This window comes from Panonychus citri, unplaced genomic scaffold, assembly GCF_014898815.1.
Source record: "Panonychus citri isolate SS breed McGregor unplaced genomic scaffold, ASM1489881v1 Contig00001, whole genome shotgun sequence".
Classification (NCBI taxonomy): domain Eukaryota; kingdom Metazoa; phylum Arthropoda; class Arachnida; order Trombidiformes; family Tetranychidae; genus Panonychus; species Panonychus citri.
This window is the reverse complement of record NW_026515406.1, coordinates 2,031,820-2,053,569: the sequence shown is the minus strand read 5'-3', so window position 1 is coordinate 2,053,569 and position 21,750 is coordinate 2,031,820. Positions and strand designations below refer to the sequence as shown.

Sequence of the window (21,750 nt, the reverse complement as noted above, 5' to 3'; positions counted from 1 at the left end):
GAAGATGAAGAGAAAAAAATTAATTACAATTAAATTGATTGGTACATTAACCTTATCATTTATCATTAGAAGTTTAATTTTACTCTGTTAATTGTTGATCGTTAGATGATTAAGTTAATTATCTGAGAGAGAGAGAGGAAAGAGAAAAAAAAAAGTTCTAATGAGAAAAGAACAAAAAAAAATTCGAAAAAATTTACTAATTTCTTAGGTAAGAATTCAAGTTAATCAATTGATTTAGTTTTCTATACTCGTTAATTGTAGGTTATCAATAATATTAGTTACAATTGATTGTTGATAATTGTAAAGATAATCACAAGAAGCCAAGTACAATTATCATTGAAAATTAGATCAATTAAATCAATTCAATCTAATTACCAGGTAATAGCAAAAAATTTACTCCAAACGAAAACAATTGACTTAATTAGTTGATCTTTTTTTCTGTTACTCTTCAACAATCAAAGTTTAAATTGTCATTAAATTGTTAATTTATATCTAACCTGAAATAGTAAATCAACAATTTAACAATCACTATTAAGTTATTAATCATAATTACGATGTTAATTGTTTGACCTAAAACAAGAAGAGAAATTAAATTAAATCAGTAAAACCGAATCGATATCGAAAATAATTAAACCAACAATCAACTTAATAAATTACCAACGAGTAAATTTTACCAAAAAATAGCAAAAGTTTATATTGATTTTAATGGTTACAATATTTTCTCATAACAACAGGAAAAGTTAACAACAACAACAACAATTAAACTAATCAAGACAAATCATAATGAACCAAAGCTAATCAACTCATCTCCATCATCATCTTACCTTTTTAATCATCATCATCATCATCATCTTATCTTCATCATGTTCATGGTCAGAAGCCAATCCCATCAACATGATGAAGAAGAAAAAAACAAATCCAAGTAAAAGGTGTGCATATTCACGGTAATATTAAGGCCCATTTTCTTGGTGAAAAAGCCTCGTTATCATCCATTTTATCATCCTCATCATCACTATTAGATGATGATGAAGGAAGATAACAAGAAGATATGTAAGAATTATTATTCTTTTCTACTTTTCTCTCTCCAAGTCAACATTCTCATTAGTTGAGTTTAATGAGTTTACCTTGTTAACTTGATGATTGCTTGTCATCAGTTTCAACTCTTCCCCCTTTCATCCTCATCTTCCTCAACAGCATCACTCTTTCATCTCTCTCACTTACTCACTCACTCTCTCTTTCTCTCTCTCTCTCTCTAAGGGTTGGTATTACACCCGGATGTCTATTGATGATGAAAATAATGAAATAAAATGAACAACAAATGAAGATGAAGATGGAAAAAAATCATCTTTTTCTTTTCTCTCTCTCTCTCTATCGTGTGAAATACGATATATCAATTGAGGTGTGTTCATCATCATCATTTGTATCATCACCATCACTTTTATCATCTTATTAACCAACATCATTATCATCATCAGCTGTAACAATCAAACAAAACGTAACTTATTACAAATAATAACAAAATAAAACGGAAACTCCTTAAAATGAACAATTTATTATAACTTTAAGTAGCATCAGATTACAACAACAATCAAAAACTGATTGTTTATTATTATGATACAAATGATACATTGATCTTAATACAATTAAAATTCAATTTAATTTAATTTCTAAAATCACCAATTGGTAGACAATTAAATTTACTGGAGAAAACAACAATCAAATGATAACTTAATCAAAACGGTGAAACTTTTAAAAAAGTGATGATTTAATGATAATACAAAATAGTTTGTTAATCATTTGTTAAACTACAGAAAATCAGAATTGATTGTTAACCTCAAATACACAAATATAAATACACACACACACAGTTAATCAAATTGTCACAGTTTGTGATTGTGGTTAATTGAAAACAATTCAACGTAAAGGAAATACAACAATTTATAATCACAATCAAATGAACACAATAAAGTAAAGGTTAAATATCTGAATAGAGAGGATAAATATAAATATACAAAGTCAACAATCAGTTGATCACAATAAACATACACACACACACACACAATCAATAAATGAATGACAATCAATTTAAATTGTCAATTTTAACTTACTTATTATTAACGATCACCTATTGTCCAAAGAGTAAAAAGTTACCATAGACAAATACACATAAAAGATTGAACCACAATCCACTTAACTTGTTGGCTTTATTTTTATCATCATTTATCATCCCTCATCATCTTCATCATCATCATCATCTATTGTTACACCTAGAGACATACATACACATATAAATATCCAAACAACTTCATCCCTCCCTGTGTATTTATAAAAACCCACCTTCCAACCTCCTCCCTCTATGTTTATACTATGTAATATATGGTAACCTTTTCAATTGATTTCCAGTCAATGATTACAATCAATGGGAAGAAGATGATGATTATATTGAAGATGAAGATGATAATGATAAAGGAAAAGTGTCAAAACGTTAATTGTGAATAGACTAGTTAATTGTGTAAAGAATTAAATAAATGATCAACTTCCTTTCTCTCATTTTAATACAATACAAATCTCAACTTTACTCCATTCAAATGTTTACCTTTTTTTTTTCATTCATAACTTTTTTTTTACCTTTTCCACAGGTAAGAGGAAATCAAGGTGTTCCAATTGTGTTTAGTTGATTGTTACTTGCAACATATTGAGTGTTGATTATAATAAGAGGTTAATTTTAATCATAATCATAGTCAATTATTATAATATCAATGATATCAGTTGATTGTTACAACTTTTATTGTATACAAATTGTAACAATCAACAAATTTTCATGTTTCTTTATTTTCTTTATTTTCATCATTTCGTAAACATGATTAACTTAATTCAATTGATTCAGATGATTGTTAATTGTTTTGTTGTTATTTACACGATTTCAACAAAACAATCAATAGATTCATTTGATTTGTGGTTTCATTTCATCGTTGAAACAATTTAATATCTTTAGGTGATTATTGTTCATTTGGATTCATGATTATCGTTTTCTCTGATTTAATTTAGTCAGAAAATTAATTGTTAAGATGATCATGATTATATGATAATTGGTTTGAGAGAAAATTTCTCAGGTGAGAAGATTAAGATTAACAGAAAGATTAAGATTAAAGATAAAAAAATGATGATTAATGTGAAAAATTAGGAAAAATTAGAAAACCAGATTTACAGTAATTATGTTGTTCACAATTAATGAGATTATTTAATGAATCTAAATTGTGTTGATGGTTTATTAATGTTAATATATTAAATTGTTTACAATTTGGTAGTAACAATTTTCACCATTCAGAGGATTAACATTGACAAATCTCAACAATCAAATCGGACAATTAGTTGAATTGATTATCAGAATTGTTTTTTTGTTGGGAAATGAAGTTCAAGTTAACAATCAAATTTAACAGCAACAATTAAGGTTAGTAATCATTAATAATAGTAACAAAAAAATGGAGGAAAAAAATTCATTCATTAAAATTCATTATAAATCTCAGGTAACAACAAATGATTAAGATAATTATAATGATCAAGGAACAATTAACCTTTTTTTTGATGGTTAAACCAGTTAATTGGTACTATTGAGTGTTATTATCGTCATTAGGGATGATTATGATTATGATTTAATTGTTAATTATCACTAGACTTGAATGAACAGGTAATACATATGGGAAATTGATTTTTTCAGGTAAAAGGTAATAAAAAATGATGATAAACCTTAGGTGACACTTTCAATTATCACTCATCATCAACATGATCATTATAATCATCTTCCTCCTCCACTTAATCATAATCATCATTTAAAGGATGATAATGGTGAGAAAAAAAAAACTTTTCTTCTGATACTTTTTTTCATTCATCTAAATTTTTTGTCTCTTACGTTGTGTCTTTTAATTGTAATTACCTGTTGTTATTATTATTTAAATGATAACTTATGCAAATTAACCTGTAATTAGGGAAATTTTCAAATCACTCTACCATGAAAATGATAATGATTTTGGGCAAGAAAAATTTTCCTTCATCTTCCTCATCATCTTAACCCTTGCTCGCTTCCTTACCTGAGAGAGAAGGTGAGTTATCATCTCTCTCTCTCTCTCTCTCTCTCTCTTCCTTTCCTCTCATCATCCTTACCTGTCAAAAGAGAGAAAGGAAAGAAAGATGAAGATGACAATGTTGATGAAGATGGAGAGAAAGAGTTACTTGAGTAAACACTAAATTTTGTTTCATTTTTTCCTCTTTATCATCTTAGTTATCATCCTCATCCTCATTTTCATCCTCATCTTACCTGTTTAGTTATTAATCCTTGAGCCACAAGTTTAACACCATTACCCTTAACCAACCTTTACACTTGAACTCATTCATATACAGACACACACACACACAAGACAATAATATAACAATTAATCAGATTTTGTCTCTTTCCTTATCATGATTAACAATTAACTTCATCCTCTGATTATGATTAAATAGTAATTGAACCTTAACAATTTAACAATACATATGAATATCAATTATCCATAAATTGTAATAATTACACCGAGAAACTTTTCTTCCTCTCAAACAAATAATCAAATTGTTTGATTGTAATTGTAATCATTTTCCTCTCAATTATATACATTTTATTTAATTTGATTTGTTTGTATTATCATCATGATAATTATCATCTATTTAATTGCTAATTTAATTGTAAATTCAAATTGTTTCATGATGATAAATGAAATTTACAAAATTCACAATTAAACAAATATTACATGAAAAATGGGCTTGTGTCAATTGATTATAGTTAATTGTAACAATTATCAATCATATTAACTAATATCAATTTACACCTTAATTTTATGTGATTAGATTTTAATTGTAAGTGTATTTGTTACATTGATAACAACAATTAACCTGTCAATTAAGTCTTACTGGGTGTTGGTCATCTGTATTATAACTTTGTACAATTGTTACAATAATTATCACAATCAAGTTGATTAATTATCATTATATAATTAAGATCAGTTGATTGTAAATCCTGATATAATCAATAAATTTGAAACAATCAACAAACAACAATCAATCGTAATAATTTTTACTAACAATTATTACGATAAAGTGTCACCTTCACAATTAACTAATGACAAACAATTTGCTTTGTTCAATTTTGTCCAGTGATTATGATTAGCGTTTAATGAAACTTGATAATTTAACTCGTTAATTGTGAACAATTCAAATTGTGACAAAACTTTCACCTTAAATTGGAAACAATTTAGTTTATTATTTTCAATTTATCTACCACAATCTCATCATAATCATAATCATCACCATGTAACCATGATCATTAACAATTTAAGTTGATCACAATCAACGAGAAAAAAAAAGAGGAAAGATGAAAATGAAACAACAATTAAAACTTTTTTTCTTGTTACCTGATTGTAAAAAAAACTACAATTAGTTAACAATATATTTAGTTAGTTAGGAGGAGTTCAAACCTCCCACTCATCATCATCATCATCATCATCATCATCATGTTAATCATGACAATCAGTTAATGATGAATATTATTTAACAATGATTAAGCAACCATAACGATTGTCCATTAATAATGATAATCAAAGATTAACTTAAGTCAAGAAAAAAAAAAGTTAATCAAGATAAATAATGATCATTATGATTGTTAACCATGCTGTTAATTTAAAATGATTTAGTCTCATTATTACAAGTAATTAATAATAGTCCCTGTTAAGAATTAGAATCAATTTTCAATGACAGTGTTAATTGTCAAGGAAAAGTTTTCATGACAATTAGTATCACTGAGATCATTTAGTGACAATTGAAATGCTTTTTATATAATAAATTTTCAATTCACTTGCACTTTGATTGTTAGAGGTAAGTGGAGGTTACAGTTGACAAAATTAACTGATATTGATCAGTAAATTGTTTATCGTTGATTGTTTACCAAGTTAATAGTAAATGTAAATGATTAAAATATGAGTTATATGAATGGGTTCACATGTTTGATTGTCTTTTGCTGGGTGATAAATGAACTGTTTGAAAACTGATTATCTTGATTGCTTTTGGATACTAATAATGTTTGACTGTCATAATTAACTTTAATCATAATCATCATCATTTATTTTCTTGTAACTTGACAAGTTTTTTGTTAACCTTACAAACCTTTTTATATATAATAATAATATGATGATTCTTTGTTGTTATTTTGTCTTTCCTTTTCTACTTGCTACTTAACAATTAGTTAATCATTATTTCAATCAGTTAATTACTGTGTAATAAGATAAAAATGTTAAATATTAAAACAAGGAAAGGTAAGACAGATATTAGATGAATTAATTATTCTAGACAATTTACTGTCATCATCATTTAGGAGGTGAGGATTAATGAGTTTTGTTTCCAGCAATCAAGTTAACCATTTATTGAACCTAAAGATAGTAATGATAAGAAAAGTGGAAGAAAAAGTTTACAAAAAGAAACAAACAAACATAATCAACGTAAACAATTAACAATTTAAATTCAGGTCTCGATTTATCATTAACCATTATCATTGTTAATTTTTCTCTAATCAACTCATCTTAATATAAATATAACATGAGCTGTTCATCTACTCACCATGTTCGTTAGGCTTAAATCTGAGAAACCAAAAGACCCAAAGAGGTTAAATACTAGAGAGATTTGGACATTGCAAGTTCGAGGATATTCAAAGATATTTTCGAGCCAAAATCTGAAAAAGAAAAAAAAAGTTTACAATTAGTAAGTTGAATCGTTGTGAGAGATAATCAATAAGATGAATGATTTCAATTAATCTTATAAATAAAATAATTATACCAAATTAATTGTTACTATGATATAATGTAATTCTAAACTGATTAAAGGTATATTTATATTCATCAGTGTAATTTTCACTCTATTGTTGCTCATTACTATTTATTAGCATGATTATTATCTGATGATGATGATAATCATTAATAGTTAGTTATTTTTTTTTAGTTACAACAAAAAATCAGGTTTGTTGTTGTTTGTTTTCTGATTATTAATAATAACGTTGATTATACTTATCAACGTTATTATACAGGAAAATGATAAAGTGTTATTAGGGGTTGATGTTGGTTGATTATCATCACATTAAAAGCAAATTAATGTATATGATTTGTGATACAAGTGGCAATGGGTTTTTCGTGCTTACCTTGGTGCCGATATTGGCACCAACTTCAATCTTGTTTAAAGGTAAGACCAGAAAATCATTTAAAATTTAAAAGCATCATCAGTGAGTGAGTGAGATTAGGGGAGAAAGATAGATGGAGAGAGAGAGAGAGAGTGAGTGAGATTATTACAGGTATATATAAGTGGAGGAAGGAGGTTACATGATATTAATGATGATGATTGTTTTAAGATAATTAAACATATGGTGAAGGAGAAAAAGGTAAGAGGGAGTGAGAAGATAAGATGAAGATAAAAATTAATATGAATAGAAAACAAATCACGATATTTTCTAGCTCCTTTTTCCTAGGGATGAGGATGAAAGTTGATGAGAGATACTCATTTGAATGTTTGGTGTGTAAACTTCACCTCTCTCTCCTGTTAATCATTTTCTCTTTCTATTAATTTATCTTCTCTTTCTCGTTTTTCAATAATCATCATCATCTCAATGTCCGTTAATTGTGCATAAGCCATCTGCCTTGTGCTTTGATGATGATGATGATGTTGATTCCTACTATCATCTCTATCTTCATTTAATTGTTTCTCCTTTTCATTTTGTCTGCAAAAGACTAATGAGTAACTCTAATTATGACAAAATCTTTGAAATGAGCTCCTCCCAAGTAAAATTGTTTCCTGTCACATTCAAGCTTCTTTATTTGTTTCATCTTCTCTTCCTTCTCCTTCTTTAAAGTTCCAACGATCCAAGGGCACTTGTTTTACGTTTGTTACACCAAGAACAAATTCTTTCCAATTCTGTAGAAAAATAAAATTCATTGGAAAAAAGAAACAGAAACAAATATATATTAATATTGAGAAAATATTCATGTAGAGTAGTAGTAACATATTGGTTCAAGTATTTTCTTTTCCTTTTTCTTTTTCTCTTTGGTGGTTTTGCTTTAAAGAATCACTGATTTTCTGAGAGAGAGAGAGAGAGAGAGAGAGAGAGAATCATAACATCATGAAAAAGAAAACAGAAAATTCTTCAACATGAGAAGAACATGTTACTTTTAACATGACACACGATGATTCAATTTAACTTATATAAAAAAAAGAAGAAAATTAAATACTATAAATTAACCTTTTCCACTTTGCGATTTTGTCTCAAACTGACAACTGATTATTATCATGGTATCACTGATGATTATCTAACCATTATTAGTACACATTATAAATATTTATTATCTTTATATCTATGGTTACATAGAGTAATAAATAAATTATATTTATATGATATTAATTATAATTGGAAAAAAAATGATTAAGAAAAAATTAAAACTACTTTACCTTGATATTTATTTACTGTGAATCCAAGTGACACTTGGGTGTGGTTAACTTTTTGAATGTAACTCATTTAGAGTTAGTTAATGGCCTTTCCTTAATCACAATCTTACCTGAGAGAGTAAACATCTAATATATATACAGATAAATATATATGTTGGAATAAAATTTCACTTTAAATTTGATTGTGTAGTTAATTAATTAATGTTTGACTTGTCGTATCTTTGGTTTCACTTGGTTCTCCTTTATCACTTCCTCCTCTCTCTTTAAATATATCATTTAATTACCTTTGGTTCCAAGTCTCAACCTTTTCTCCTTTTCTTTGATTAATTAAAACGGGTATAAATCAAATTGTTAATTGGACTGACAACACTTCGTCAATTTAATAATTTGATGTGTTCCACTAATGAACAAATTTAACCGGAAAAAGGTTAGGCCTAAGCTTTTTAATTCCTTTACAACCAGTGAGAGATTTTGAAAGTGTCACTAAAAGAGAGAAGAACAAAAAAATCACTAATTAGAATAGAAAAGAAGACATTTTCTTTTTTATTCGCTCAAAAGAATTTCAATTGACAAGATACTCACATACTCACAAATTGGTCCAACAATTAGAGAGAAATTAAGATTAATTGGTGATTAAAATTAAAAGAAAATGCGAACAATCAAAGCACAAAGAAAATTTAATTTGATTCCTTTTCTAATCAACGGTTATGCTTTTTTCTATTCTACCAGCTGATTTTTTATTCTTTTTTATGCTTTTTTGTTCTGTTCTTTTCTAAAAAGCATAAAATTAACTCGCCATTGGATGAGGTCGATTGTTTTTCTAATTGAATTGTTTCAAAATTAATAATTTCTTATTGTAATTGATTTTTTGTTTTCGATGTTAATTAATTAATTTAATTTCTTTCAAATTGTGTTGGTCATTTTTTCATCCTCTTTGTTTGATTTGTTTGGCTCGAATCTCTAACCTATGGGGTTAACCTTTTTAGAGTTTCTCTCTCTCTATGAGTGAGTGTGTAAATTATTACCATCAAATTGAATCTCAACATGATTTAGTTAATTGTAAGTAAATATTTATCGATATAAAACAATATAAATCTTTATTTCAACCTTTTCATGGCATGTTACATATATTGTATTCATGGAAAAAGAATTTATCTTTCACCATTTTGCTTTTTTTCTTTTAATTTCCATTCTCTCTTCTTCAATTATTGATAGTATATAGGAAATCCAATGGTACCTTCTTTTGACATTCTCTTTGGTTTTTACTCTTAATGGCTGATGGAGGAAGAGAGAGGGAGAGAGTTAATCATTTACCTTGTTTTCTTAATTGTGACATGAAGGCGATTTGTTAGGTACACATTTATTTAATTTACTGATTCTACATGGAGAAAGAGAGACAACAAGCCGAGAAGAAAAGGGGAAAAATTATCAAGATTGAGGTGCCAAGTCACTAAACCGTAATCGTTTAAGTATAAAGGTATAAGTAATATTAAGTATCTTCTATTTTTCTTCTACCTGATTATTAATTACCTTTTTTACCTTTTTTACCTTTTTATCCATTCCTATCCCTCTTCGCTCTCTATGTGTATATTTTAACTATGATACAGCTTCTTTTTAACGCCTTCACCTTCACCTTTGCGTTTGTTTGTGTTTAACACGCAATCCAAAATCTACAAATAACATGATATTATGTATTCTTCAACCAAGGTTAGCATTTCCATTTTGACCCAACCTTTAACTCTTCTTCACAAATCCTGAAAGAGAGAGAGAAATGATTAATGGTAATTAATTAACTAACTAACATCATTATCATTACCATTATTTGCTTAAACAATTTCTTACACTGTCACTAACCCTTACAATCCCAAAAAACAGCCACAAGTAAAAAAAGTAACATCTCCAAACCAAAATCCGCCAACCTCTGATTCTGAGCACCAACCACCACGACCAAGAACAATCCCTCCATCCTCACTAACCCTTTGACATAGTATTATTATTCTTGATGATTATCATCCTAAACCATTTTAGAAAATCTCTCTCTCTCTCTCTCTCTCTCTCTCTCTCTCTTGATCCTCCTTCGCTAACTAATCAAATTATTATCGATGATAAAACCAACAACAATAATGATGGTGATGATGATTCTATTATGATATATTTATTTAACCATCTAACCATTTTATTATAATCATCATAATCACAATACAATTTAACGCGTATCAAACACGCTAATCAATTGATACACATCTAAATTAAATTAACAATCATTTTTTTTTCTTGTGTTGTTATTGAAGATGATAGTTAGTATTATTATTATATAGAGAGTAAAAGCAAATAGCTAATCCAAATAACAATAACACTTCCAACTAACAATAATAATGCTTCTGTTGATAATAATAAAAAATTATCTTCAAGCGGAGGAATCAAAAGCCTCTTGAAAAAATAACCTTCCAATACAATACCCTCCATATAAACCATAGGTTTACTCTCTCTCTCTCTCTCTCTCTCTCTCTCTCTCTCTCTCTCTCTCTCTCTCTCTCTCTCTCTCTCTCTCTATTTATCAATATTTACATTGACAGTGTTACACTTTAATCGGTTTAAATGGGTCAACACAATTGATTATTATGATAATGTTATTATTATTTTCTATTCTTTCAAAATTCATAACAGGCTTGGAACAATTATCATTCTCTCTCCCTCATTCGCTCACTGGTTCCAATACAAACCTTATGGTAACACCAACGATGATAACGATGACAAGTCAAAGGCCAAAGGATGAAGGCGAAACTAAATTGATCTCCTCTGCCCCTCTAAGCCTCAATCAAAATCTGGTAAAGATTATCACATTATCTCATTGTTATCGTTGATTATTATTATTGGATAATCAGCGTAACAAACAACAACAATCAAACATTCAAGTGGTTCATTTGCATTATAAGGATGTTTAAAACCGACAACGTGCTGACTACGTTTGAACAGTTATAAGATCGGAAAAAGAGCAGCGGCAAAAAAAAGAGGTTTTCATTTAGAAAGAGGAAAATAAAACACTCGCTAGGTACAGATCACTTCTCATCCGGTTCGATATAAAGTAACATTATTATCTTATTATGATTCTATCGTCGTCAAGCTTACTATGTACAACAATAGGAACAGACAATAATGTTACATCTTTATATTGATCTATATTACAATCTATCTAATCATTTTTTCATCTCCTCTTCTTTTTCCCTTTCTTCTTAATCCAACACGAGGAATAATTTAAATCCAATTGACTGGACTGTGTTATATTTACTTTTATCCAATACACGATCAACAACAGCAACGACCGACAACGATGGTGACGAGGATTGTCACAACGGAATCATGAACCATTGTGACCTTACAATATCTTATCAACATCTTTATCTAGTATTATTATTATCACCATTTACTATTATTGACACGGTTACAATTAACTATTACACATTTAAATGTAAAGCCTCAAATGAGCTTACATTTTGTGCACTTAGGGATATACACCATAGACTATTATTGAATGAAAGAGAGAGAGAGAGAGAGAGAAAAGATGATGGAAAATGGTTCAAATGAATAGTAATAATAATAATCATTAAAATGATGAAGAGAAATCAAGAATTGAATAGTAACAATATAACTGAGATACATATAAACACACAGAAATGAATCAACTAGATAATGGTAATAATAATATAACTATTAACTTGTAACCAAACAATAATAGTAATAACAAATTGTATCAAATTTACTTGCATCTTTTCCCCTTCCTCCTCCTCTTTCTCAATCTCCATCTCCGTCTTCATTTCCCTCTTCCTCTTCATCTTTATCATCATCATCTTCTTCCTCCTCCTCCTCCTCCTATTTGATTCTTGTGACCAGAAAATAATGTGATATTTATTTTTTTTGTTGCTACAACAATCAAACAATTGACATTATTATTTTCTGATTACTTTGATTAACTAAATCACATTTTCAATACTTTCCACTCCTCCTTCAATTTCCCCACTTCCACCTTCACCATCACCTTGATTGTGACCAATTTTAAATCATCTTCATTCCCAATCAAAATTAATCCAATCTCATCAATCTAATCATTTATTCATTAACTTAACTTTTCACGCTTTCCACTTATACTCATAATCATGATACAAAAAGTTATACTTATTATCATATTTATCATATTTATTATCATTATCCTTGATTACCATTAATATTATAATCATAATAATCAACATAATCAATTGATTACACCAGAATCATTTACTTGATTTCTGCGCAAGCCTATGGGAAAATAAATTGTTAATAGTATCAAAGCAATCAACCTATATCAAGGATAATTATAGTTCAAATTGTGATGAAATGATCAATAAATTGTATTAAAAGTGATCACAATTAATTGAACGAAAATTAATATCATCACTTGATAACCTTGAACTTGTTTCGATGTTAATATTTCCAATTTGATGTTTTAATTGCTGGACAATTAATTGTTGTTCACTTTTCTACTTCTCTCCATCTTTTACCTTTTTCCTTTTTGATAACAATCAATTGATTGTGATCAATTGTTGATTAACTTGATTCCCTTTGCCATTCATCTTATTTCCTCCACTGATTTTCAATGTTATCAATTATTTGCATCATTTTAATTGTTGTATAAACACAATTAAGATGATTATCTGAATAATGATGATCATAACCATTGTTAATGTTAATTGTAGGCTGATTTAGGATAACATTGAAAAAAAGTAAGTTAATTGAATTTGTTTTTTTTTAATTTGATTACTTTCAGGATCATTTAACTTAAATCAGATTATGTCAAGATATTTATTATTTGTGATATAATTTATCTTTGAATTTTAATTGCTTAATCAGCATCCTATTATATATTATGTATAAATGTATTGATAAGCAATCATTTTGATATTTTTTTCAACAATTAACTCAACAAAACAAACAATTAACTTTGGTGCTTTTCAGTTAATTAACATTAAATTGCAAAGTAAACGGTTTCCTTTAAACCAAAAACCAACTGAAAATCAATCAATTTAATTTTTTTTGATTTGTTTCATATTACTGATTAACTAATGTAAAATATTGTTTGTTTAATTGTTCCACAATTAATTCACTTAATTAACCACAAAATTAACAACACAACAGTAAACAATTTAATTCAGTTATAGAAAACAAATATTATAAGGAAAAGAAAACAAAAAATTAACAAAACAACTTTTTGATTAGATATTAGAACTTAACTAACTGATAATTAATTGCAACAATTAAACAACTCATGCTTCTAACAATTAAACAACAAAAAAAAGTCTAATGATTAGATGATAATGTTTTAATTGCAATTAGGTGTGGTTGCTAAATTGTTTGTTTCAATTTTTAGATCTGCAAACAATTAGCATTACAATATAATTTTTCATTTGCTTCTGTTAATTATATTGAATGAACAATTTAATAATAATGATTATCACAATATAATCACTTGATTGTAATTAGCATTATCATTAATTATGATTGCAAACAAACAAAAAGGCCAAAATTAATTGTTTCTGATTGTTTCAAGTTTATTTATCCCTTTGTAATTTATAATTGTTATATATTATCCGGTTGATTATGATTAACAAAACACTGATCATTATGATTATCATGATGATAATTAGTTTTTGCTGTTAATCATCACAATTCACGATTTATTAACCAATTACCATTTAACTAACTTAAATTGTCTCATCAATTGTTGTTGTTATTTTCAAAGAGTTAAATTAAATTGTTTGTTTATGTTTTTTTTTCACAGCAAACAATTAATGTTAATCAACTAATACAAAAGCAAAAACTTTTTTGATTAAATCACGATTTTGAACCCAATTTAATTTGATTGTTTAACCAGTTTTCCTCTGATCACTTGTTAGTTGATTGTTTTTTTTTTACTTTAATTGTTTTCTATTAACTGTTAACTAATCGTTAATCATTGGTCAACAATTAACTTTTTTTTCAATTCTGTAGTTTTAATTTCATATATTTAAATAGATAATCAAACAATTTACTGATTCACTTTTTTCCACTCCTATTAGTTAACCAAATTAACTCCACTAATTTGATATTCATAAGTGTTTCGTTTAATTTACTTAATTTGTTTTCTACTTCAAGGATAATCACCATCATCATCTTAATTATTATGATGATTAACTTGATTATAATCATAATTATTGTGTAGTTAGTTAAATATCTTCACGTAATTTTCAATTGCAATCAATAAAATTTTGTTTTATTGATTTTCATTAACTTTTTTTTTTATTGTTGTTTGTATTTCAATTTGTTTTAATCATTTAAACTAATCAACTGATTGATTACTACAATTAACAGTGATGATCAAGTTGATTATGTTCACTACGTGAGACTAATCATTTTAGTTTTTTTCTTAATCCATGTTTAATTGTTGTTGTTGTTGTTTAATTTTCCCCGAAACAATTTAGGTTAATCATGTTTACATTTAAAAGATTTACTGATTAGCGATTTAAACTTAAATTTCTTGATTTAGTTAGTTGATTAGCTATTAAAGGTGTTGATTAAATTGTTGATCTAACTGATTATTATTATTATTATTATTATGAGTGGATAGTTAATCATGTTAATTAATTGAGTTAACGAGTTTTTTTTACCTTTTTTTTAATTGTTGAGTTACAACAATTGGAATCATGATTCTTGTTTTCTTTACCATTCCAACGGATTTAATTGTTTCTCGTTAATTATGTTTCATGTTGATTAACAGGTTTGCTTTTTATTTTTGATTGTTTAATTTAGTTTTTCTCAACTCATTTAACAATTAACTTTAATTCTGATATTAACCACAAATCATTTTGAAATGGTTTCAATTAATATCATTTGATGATGAAAGTTTTGATTAACAAAACAATCAAGTTAAATGTTTTGTCTGTTTAACCAAATGATCATTTAATTGGTTAGGAAAAACAAAATTGTAGCAATTAGATTAAATTTTGAATGAGAAAAAAATTACTAAATTAACGTTAAAAGGGTTGAAACAATTAACTTAAAGGTTAAAATGATTATGAGAACAATTAAAAATCAATTGAAGTGACAAGAAAATTATTAAAACAAGAATGACTGATTAACTAAATTAGATTAAAGTTGATTAAGTTTATGATGATGATGAATTGAAATAATTAAATGAAGGAGCAATTTGAACAATAATTGAAAACAATTTGCTCAACTAAATCAACGGAAACTAAATTAAGTGAGAGACATTGATTTAGTTAATGATTAGTGTTCAATGGAGCCTTGAATGAGAGTTTGCTGTTGTTTTTACAGGAAATTATTTCTTCAAGCAATTTATATCATCTTGAAATAGAGATGATGATGATGATGAGGATGAAGATTATGAGGATGATAAGGATGATGATGAGGATGAAGACCTTCCCAAACTAATTGGAAACTCTGATCTCTCTGAAAAATCAACATGAAAAAGATCCTATTGTTAATAAATCAAGTTCCTCTTTCTTAATCATCTTCTTACTAGAAGATGATGAAGATAAGTTTGAAGATGATTGTGATGATGATGATGATAATCTTGCCTTAGGCTATGCAGTGAGCCAGTGAGTAAAATTATTCAAGAGAGAGAGAGAGTCAGAGAAAATTGGAGAGAAAAGAAAAAGAAAAAAGTTCTAACTCAATATCGACAATTGAATAAATTATATTCCAACTTGAGAAAACTTTTGTTTACCGATTTAATTGATTGATTAGATTTTAAATGATCGCCATTGTTGATTTAGAAAACTTTGTTTTTCTTTCAATTAATTTTTCTTTTTAATTGTTATTAATTGTTGATAATTAAACATCACACTCACAACTATTTAAGTATATTTATAATATGTATATATGATTTATATATAAATTATTGTATTAATTTAATGGCATTAAAGTTAATTGTTAAGTTGATGATTAAGTTGATGATGATGATGATGAAGATTTTGATGATGTTGATGATTAACCATTGATTTTAAGCCAGTTAATTGTAGTCGAGGTTTTAATCATCTTCATCACAATTTGTTGAAACTACAAAATTGTTTTCTTTTCACAGTAATTGAAAGTAATTAAAACACAATTAGATTACTTTGTAATCAGAATTAATTAAATTATTAATTGTTTTAAGTTCATCTTGCCTTCGATGATGAGGATGATGATGGCAATGGAAGATAATTAGGATGATGAGATCTCGAATTTTTATTTTGTTCTAAAATCGATTGTTCTTATTGATTCCTTTCGATTTTATTTTCCATCAACGGTGATGATGATGATGATGATGAGATGATAGAGGAAGTTGATGATGATCATGGTGATGATTGGATGATGATAGTTTGGTGGGTGGTGATGATGATCCATATCCATTGGACATTTCGATCTCAGTGTCATCGTCTTCATCACCTTCGGACATACACTCACTCTCATCGGGCTCTCCTCGTTTACCGGAACCGGAAACTTGATAAGTTCCATCATCTTCTTCCTGTTTTTGTCTCTTCTGTTTTGTCCTACGATTTTGGAACCAAACTTTTACCTAATTAAATTGAAAGAGACGAAGAAGAAAAAAAATTACCACAATTAAATTAATTAATTTTAACTTTTAATTTTCTTCTCCAACTAATTAACTTAAACAATTGTTTTTCTTTCCCTTTTTAACCTTCAAAATTTTCATCACTTTTTAATTGTCCAATTAACTATCCAATCAATATACAAATAGAGATATTAGTTAATTATCTCACCAACTTGATTAACAATTAACTTGATTTAATACCTTTGTTATACTTTGATTAATACGTTTAATTGTTTTATAAGGTGAAAAAAAGTAATTTAACTTTTTGCTACAACAATTAATTAACATGTTAATCATTTGTATTTAGGTTCATACGATAAATGTATTAATTTGTTTACTTTTTTTAATTAACGTTTTGCTGATGAGTTTTAAATTGTTTCGATTAAGATGATAAGTGGGTGTTTAAGGATTAAACTGGATTAATTTAGTTAATTGTAATTTAGGTTAATTACCTGAGTTTCACCGAGATTTAATTTTTTGGCAAGTTCTTTCCTCTCATTACCAATAACGTAATTATTTTTATCGAAGGCTCTTTCCAGTTCCATTAATTGTGACGGACTAAAAGCAGTTCGAACCCGCTTCGGTTTCCGGAAGTATGGAGTGAAAAATGGATTTGCTATTGGTAGGAAAGGATGACCTGAGAGGTGAGGGTGTTGGTGGGGTCAGGGAGAAGAAGATGAATGTTAATATGATTGGTCAGTTTTGAGATTTTTCCTTGAGAAACGATCAATGGATAAATGGTCAGTTTGGTTGACTTACCTGGTTGAAAAGGTCGTCCGGTTAAATGTGGTGGTACTTGACTTGGACCATTGGCTAGAGGATGATGATAAAGTGGATGGTGTGGATGATGGTGGGGATGATGAGGATGAACACCTAAGCGTAACATTGAATCAAAATCGGTTATGTAATGTTGATACAAATGAGCTAAATGTAGTTTATCAAAATGCTGTTGGTTTGATTTAGCATCTCCTAAACTTCCGGGTGGTGTTGGTGTTGGTGTTGTTGGTCCTGATTGTTGTTGGTGTTGTTGGTGTTGTTGGTGTTGTTGCTTTATCATGTTAGGGTGGATTGGATGACCATCACCTCCAAATGATGATGATGATGATCTTAGGGAGAGGGCAGTTGTTGCTGATGAGGATGAGGTTGAGGTGGAGGTTGATGAGGTTGAATTAGCTATTGAAAAATTAGTTGTTGATGAAGATGAGGTTGAGCCTGTTGTTGGTGTTGTTGTTGATGATGATATTGGTGGAGGTGTTGATGATCTTGATCTTGATCTCGACTGTTGTTGTTGTTGTTGTTGTTGAGGTAAATTGTGATGATTTAAATGATTGAGGTGGTGATGAAGGTGATGTTGGTGGGGATGATGGTGATTAATTAAATTAACACTTTCACCAGTTGAATTTAATTCAGTTTTAATTGTTGTTGGTGATCCAATTGAAATGGGACTTGAATTACTGTTACGTGATTTAATATTACCATTGGTTAATCTTGGTAAATCATCTAAATTGTTGTTGTTATTGTTGTTGTTGTTTATTAAATTGTTGGCTGTTAATTTCATTGACACTGGTGATCCTGGTGAGGGTGAGGTTGTTATCGGTGATGGTGGTGGTGAGGTTGTTGTTGGTGTTACCGGTGGCGGTGGTGACATTTTATCATCTTCATCATCATCACATTGATCCATATGATTTGTTGATAAACTTTTGCTAATTGTTGTTGATAAATTTTCCTTTGATTTAGAAATAGTTAATAAATTGCTTATGCTAAATGATAATTTATTATTGTTTTTCCCATTGGTTGTTGAATTAATGTTATTATTATGATGATGATGATTAAGGTGATTAACATGATTGTTGTGGTGATTAAGGTGATGGTGAAGTGGCTGATGGTTATCATTAAGATGATTAGTTGATTCAGTTATTGATGAGGGACTTGATCGGTTTGAACTTAAACTATCCTCGGGTCTATCCTCCATCATGATTAACTTAATTGTTTGAGGTGATGATGATGATCACACTTATGGCAAATTAGGGTTACAAAAACAGCAAACAATTTAATCTGGATTAAGACAGATAATTAAACAATTAAACAGATGAACAGATAATAATTTAACACATTTAACTTATTTTGATAATAATGATCACACAATCAATTTAATTGGTGTTGTTGTTGTTGTTGTTGTTTCTCATTGCAATTTGATATTGAAAACTTATTAAAAAATCAAAGTTGATTTAATTAATTGTTTGTGGTGGTGTTAATTGTTGTTGACTTTAGATAAATAAATTAACTAAATAGTTGATTGTTGATTGATAATCAAATTGAAACTTTTTTTCTGTTCAATTGTTGATTTGTTAGTTTGTATTCCTTAAGGTTATGTACAAATGATAAACACTCTGTACACATACACAACACATACTGATGAAGATGAAGATGATGATGATGATGATGGAAAAGAGAGAGAGAGATGATAAATTTTCTTCTCTCTCTTCTTTATCATCCTAAGGACATCCCAATAATCATCATAACTCCTCCTATTATAAGGTTTTCATTCAGATGAATTTGGTTCCTCCTCTTGTAGTGGGTTAGGCTAAAAGGCTAACAGAAAAAAAGAAAGAGAAAAAGAAAGAGAAAAGGGGATAAAATTGGAAGATGATGATGATGATGATGAAAAAGTTCTAAAGAGAAAACATTTTTCAATCGAATCTTGTAAACTTTTTGTTCTACTCTCGAATTAACTTGAATTCGTATGTACAGTTTTCGTTGCTAAGCAATCAAAGGATCTCAAGTACAGAACTCTAAAGTCTAATCATTAATCCAATAGAAACACAACAATTAACTAAATTAGTGGAAATATTAAATAACTTGGATATTTAGTATTAGAGCAAAGAAGAAGAAGAAAGAAAAAAGTTCTAAACTCGAAATTCACAATTGATTAAAGATCACAATCGATCAATAGTCAATCTTGTCAATTGGTGTGACATTTAAACGGAATTAAATTGAATGACAATCAGTGAGGAGAAAAATGTTAAAATTAATGATTAAAATTCCATTGAGAAGAATTGAAATAATAATAATGTTGATATTAATTCTTGATTGTGATTATGATTAAGGTTTACAATTTAATCGTCTTATAACACGATTTATCCCTTTTCCTAAATCATCAGCAATCAAGTTTTAATCACAATCAAATGTTAATAAAAAGTTATCACCTTTTGGAAAATTATGAAAGACAAATCAATTTAATTTAATGTTAATAAACAACAATATCAGTTAATCATTTTGATGATAATCAAATGAAATGAAAAGATTGTTGTTGCTTTCATGATAATCAACTGAATAATTTTATCCTTGAATCATGAATCTGAACTTAACACTTCACAGCTTGATAATAACATTTGATCATTATGATTAAAACAGATTCAATTATATTATTATTATTAAAAGGTAACAATCAAATCAACAATCAAATCAACAATCAACTTTTTTCTTGTTAATAATAATCTGATATTCATATACATAAATATTATCCCAACCATCAAAATCAAATTAACTGATTAATCTTGTTACTGGTTGAATAAAAAAAAAAGGTTATGAACAAATCATCATGATGATTAACTGATTATCATGAGAAAAAATTGAATTTAAATTTGATTGTTTGAAGACAATTTAATATTAAATTGTCAAGAAACAAAATTGATTATCTATCACAATTAAACTTTTATTATATATAAGATAAACATTAAGCACACACTTTAATCAGTGTTAATTGTTGATTAGTAATTAGGAAAGATAATTAACCAATGCACTTAACTGTTGGGTGATAATTAAGCTTTGTTTGTTGTTGTTACTTTTATTGATTCCAATTAAAAGTAATTAAATTGTTTAATTGAAGGTGAATCAACAATTAAGAGGCACCAAGACAATTGTTTACATTGGAAAATAGTTAATTGTTGGTGATCAAAGTAACATAATTAACTGATTACTTTTATTATTATTTTTAAAAGCTAATCATTATCATGATAATCAGTTAATCATTAGCAACTAAAAGATTAACGATTAACCTTTGACCTGTAATCTGTTAAGGGTTAACAGGTTAATTGAAGTTAATACACAAAGTGAACAGAAAAATGAAAAAAAAAGTTTCAAATAACAAGACAAACAATTAACTGATTATAGTGGTTGATGAGATTACAAGTTAATCAATGAATTAATTAGCAGTAATTAACAATTAAAATGATAAACTTTAATTCAAGCAAAAGTGATAACAATCAAGCAACAATACAATATTAATCAATGTAAATTCAAGGTTAAATTGTGAGAATAATTAAAAACAAATCCAAATAAATGGCTAATTAACTATTAGTTGGTTGATTTTTTTGCTAATTTTTGTTGTATTACAACAATTTAAAAACTTCTCGTTAGTTAGTTAATTGTTTTACTTAATAAGTGTAGGAAAAACAAATTGGTTTGAAGAAACGTTGTCTCCCTGTCAGAGTAAAATGATTACGATCAGTGATTAACTAACTAATTTTAAGTTGATTAGTTAATTTTTAAGATTATCGTTCATCTTAAATCAGTGAAACATTTTTTTCTTGGAAACAATTTCTCAATGCCCACTGGTC

The 21,750-nt window shown here is 27.7% G+C and overlaps 1 protein-coding gene and 2 long non-coding RNA genes across 5 annotated transcripts; 1 reads left to right on the top strand and 2 right to left on the bottom strand.

Annotated features, from left to right (window-relative positions):
- Window positions 1-1,689: 1,689 nt before the first annotated feature.
- LOC128386452 (uncharacterized) lies at window positions 1,690-9,220 on the bottom strand. Of its 3 annotated transcripts, none has more exons than XR_008324904.1 (5): window positions 9,091-9,220; window positions 8,793-8,991; window positions 8,512-8,634; window positions 6,640-7,980; window positions 1,690-6,452 (listed from the first exon to the last, which is right to left on the bottom strand). It is a non-coding gene; the product is annotated as an uncharacterized LOC128386452 (long non-coding RNA). The 3 variants fall into 3 exon arrangements; XR_008324903.1 differs by having other exon boundaries at window positions 6,640-6,751; window positions 7,214-7,980; window positions 8,512-8,991; window positions 9,091-9,218; XR_008324900.1 differs by having other exon boundaries at window positions 8,512-8,991.
- A 102-nt stretch (window positions 9,221-9,322) lies between these two features.
- LOC128386384 (uncharacterized) lies at window positions 9,323-12,833 on the top strand. Its single transcript, XR_008324896.1, has 5 exons — window positions 9,323-9,567; window positions 9,724-9,985; window positions 10,116-10,215; window positions 11,176-11,560; window positions 11,825-12,833. It is a non-coding gene; the product is annotated as an uncharacterized LOC128386384 (long non-coding RNA).
- Window positions 12,834-15,931: 3,098 nt separating this feature from the next.
- On the bottom strand, window positions 15,932-19,542 carry LOC128386289 (myb-like protein Q). Its single transcript, XM_053345338.1, has 3 exons — window positions 17,891-19,542; window positions 17,584-17,768; window positions 15,932-17,095 (listed from the first exon to the last, which is right to left on the bottom strand). The coding sequence occupies exons 1-3, from the start codon at window positions 19,104-19,106 to the stop codon at window positions 16,820-16,822; spliced, it is 1,677 nt and encodes a 558-aa protein (XP_053201313.1). The 5' UTR covers window positions 19,107-19,542; the 3' UTR covers window positions 15,932-16,819.
- Window positions 19,543-21,750: the final 2,208 nt, after the last annotated feature.

Excerpts from the sequence above, each read along its gene's own strand:
- LOC128386289 (XM_053345338.1), bottom strand. The coding sequence starts at position 19,106 with ATGATGGAGGATAGACCCGAGGATAGTTTAAGTTCAAACCGATCAAGT. Across the intron at positions 17,769-17,890 it reads CGGACGACCTTTTCAACCAG|GTCATCCTTTCCTACCAATA; the intron begins GTAAGTCAACCA and ends CTCACCTCTCAG. Across the intron at positions 17,096-17,583 it reads TAAATCTCGGTGAAACTCAG|GTAAAAGTTTGGTTCCAAAA; the intron begins GTAATTAACCTA and ends CAATTTAATTAG.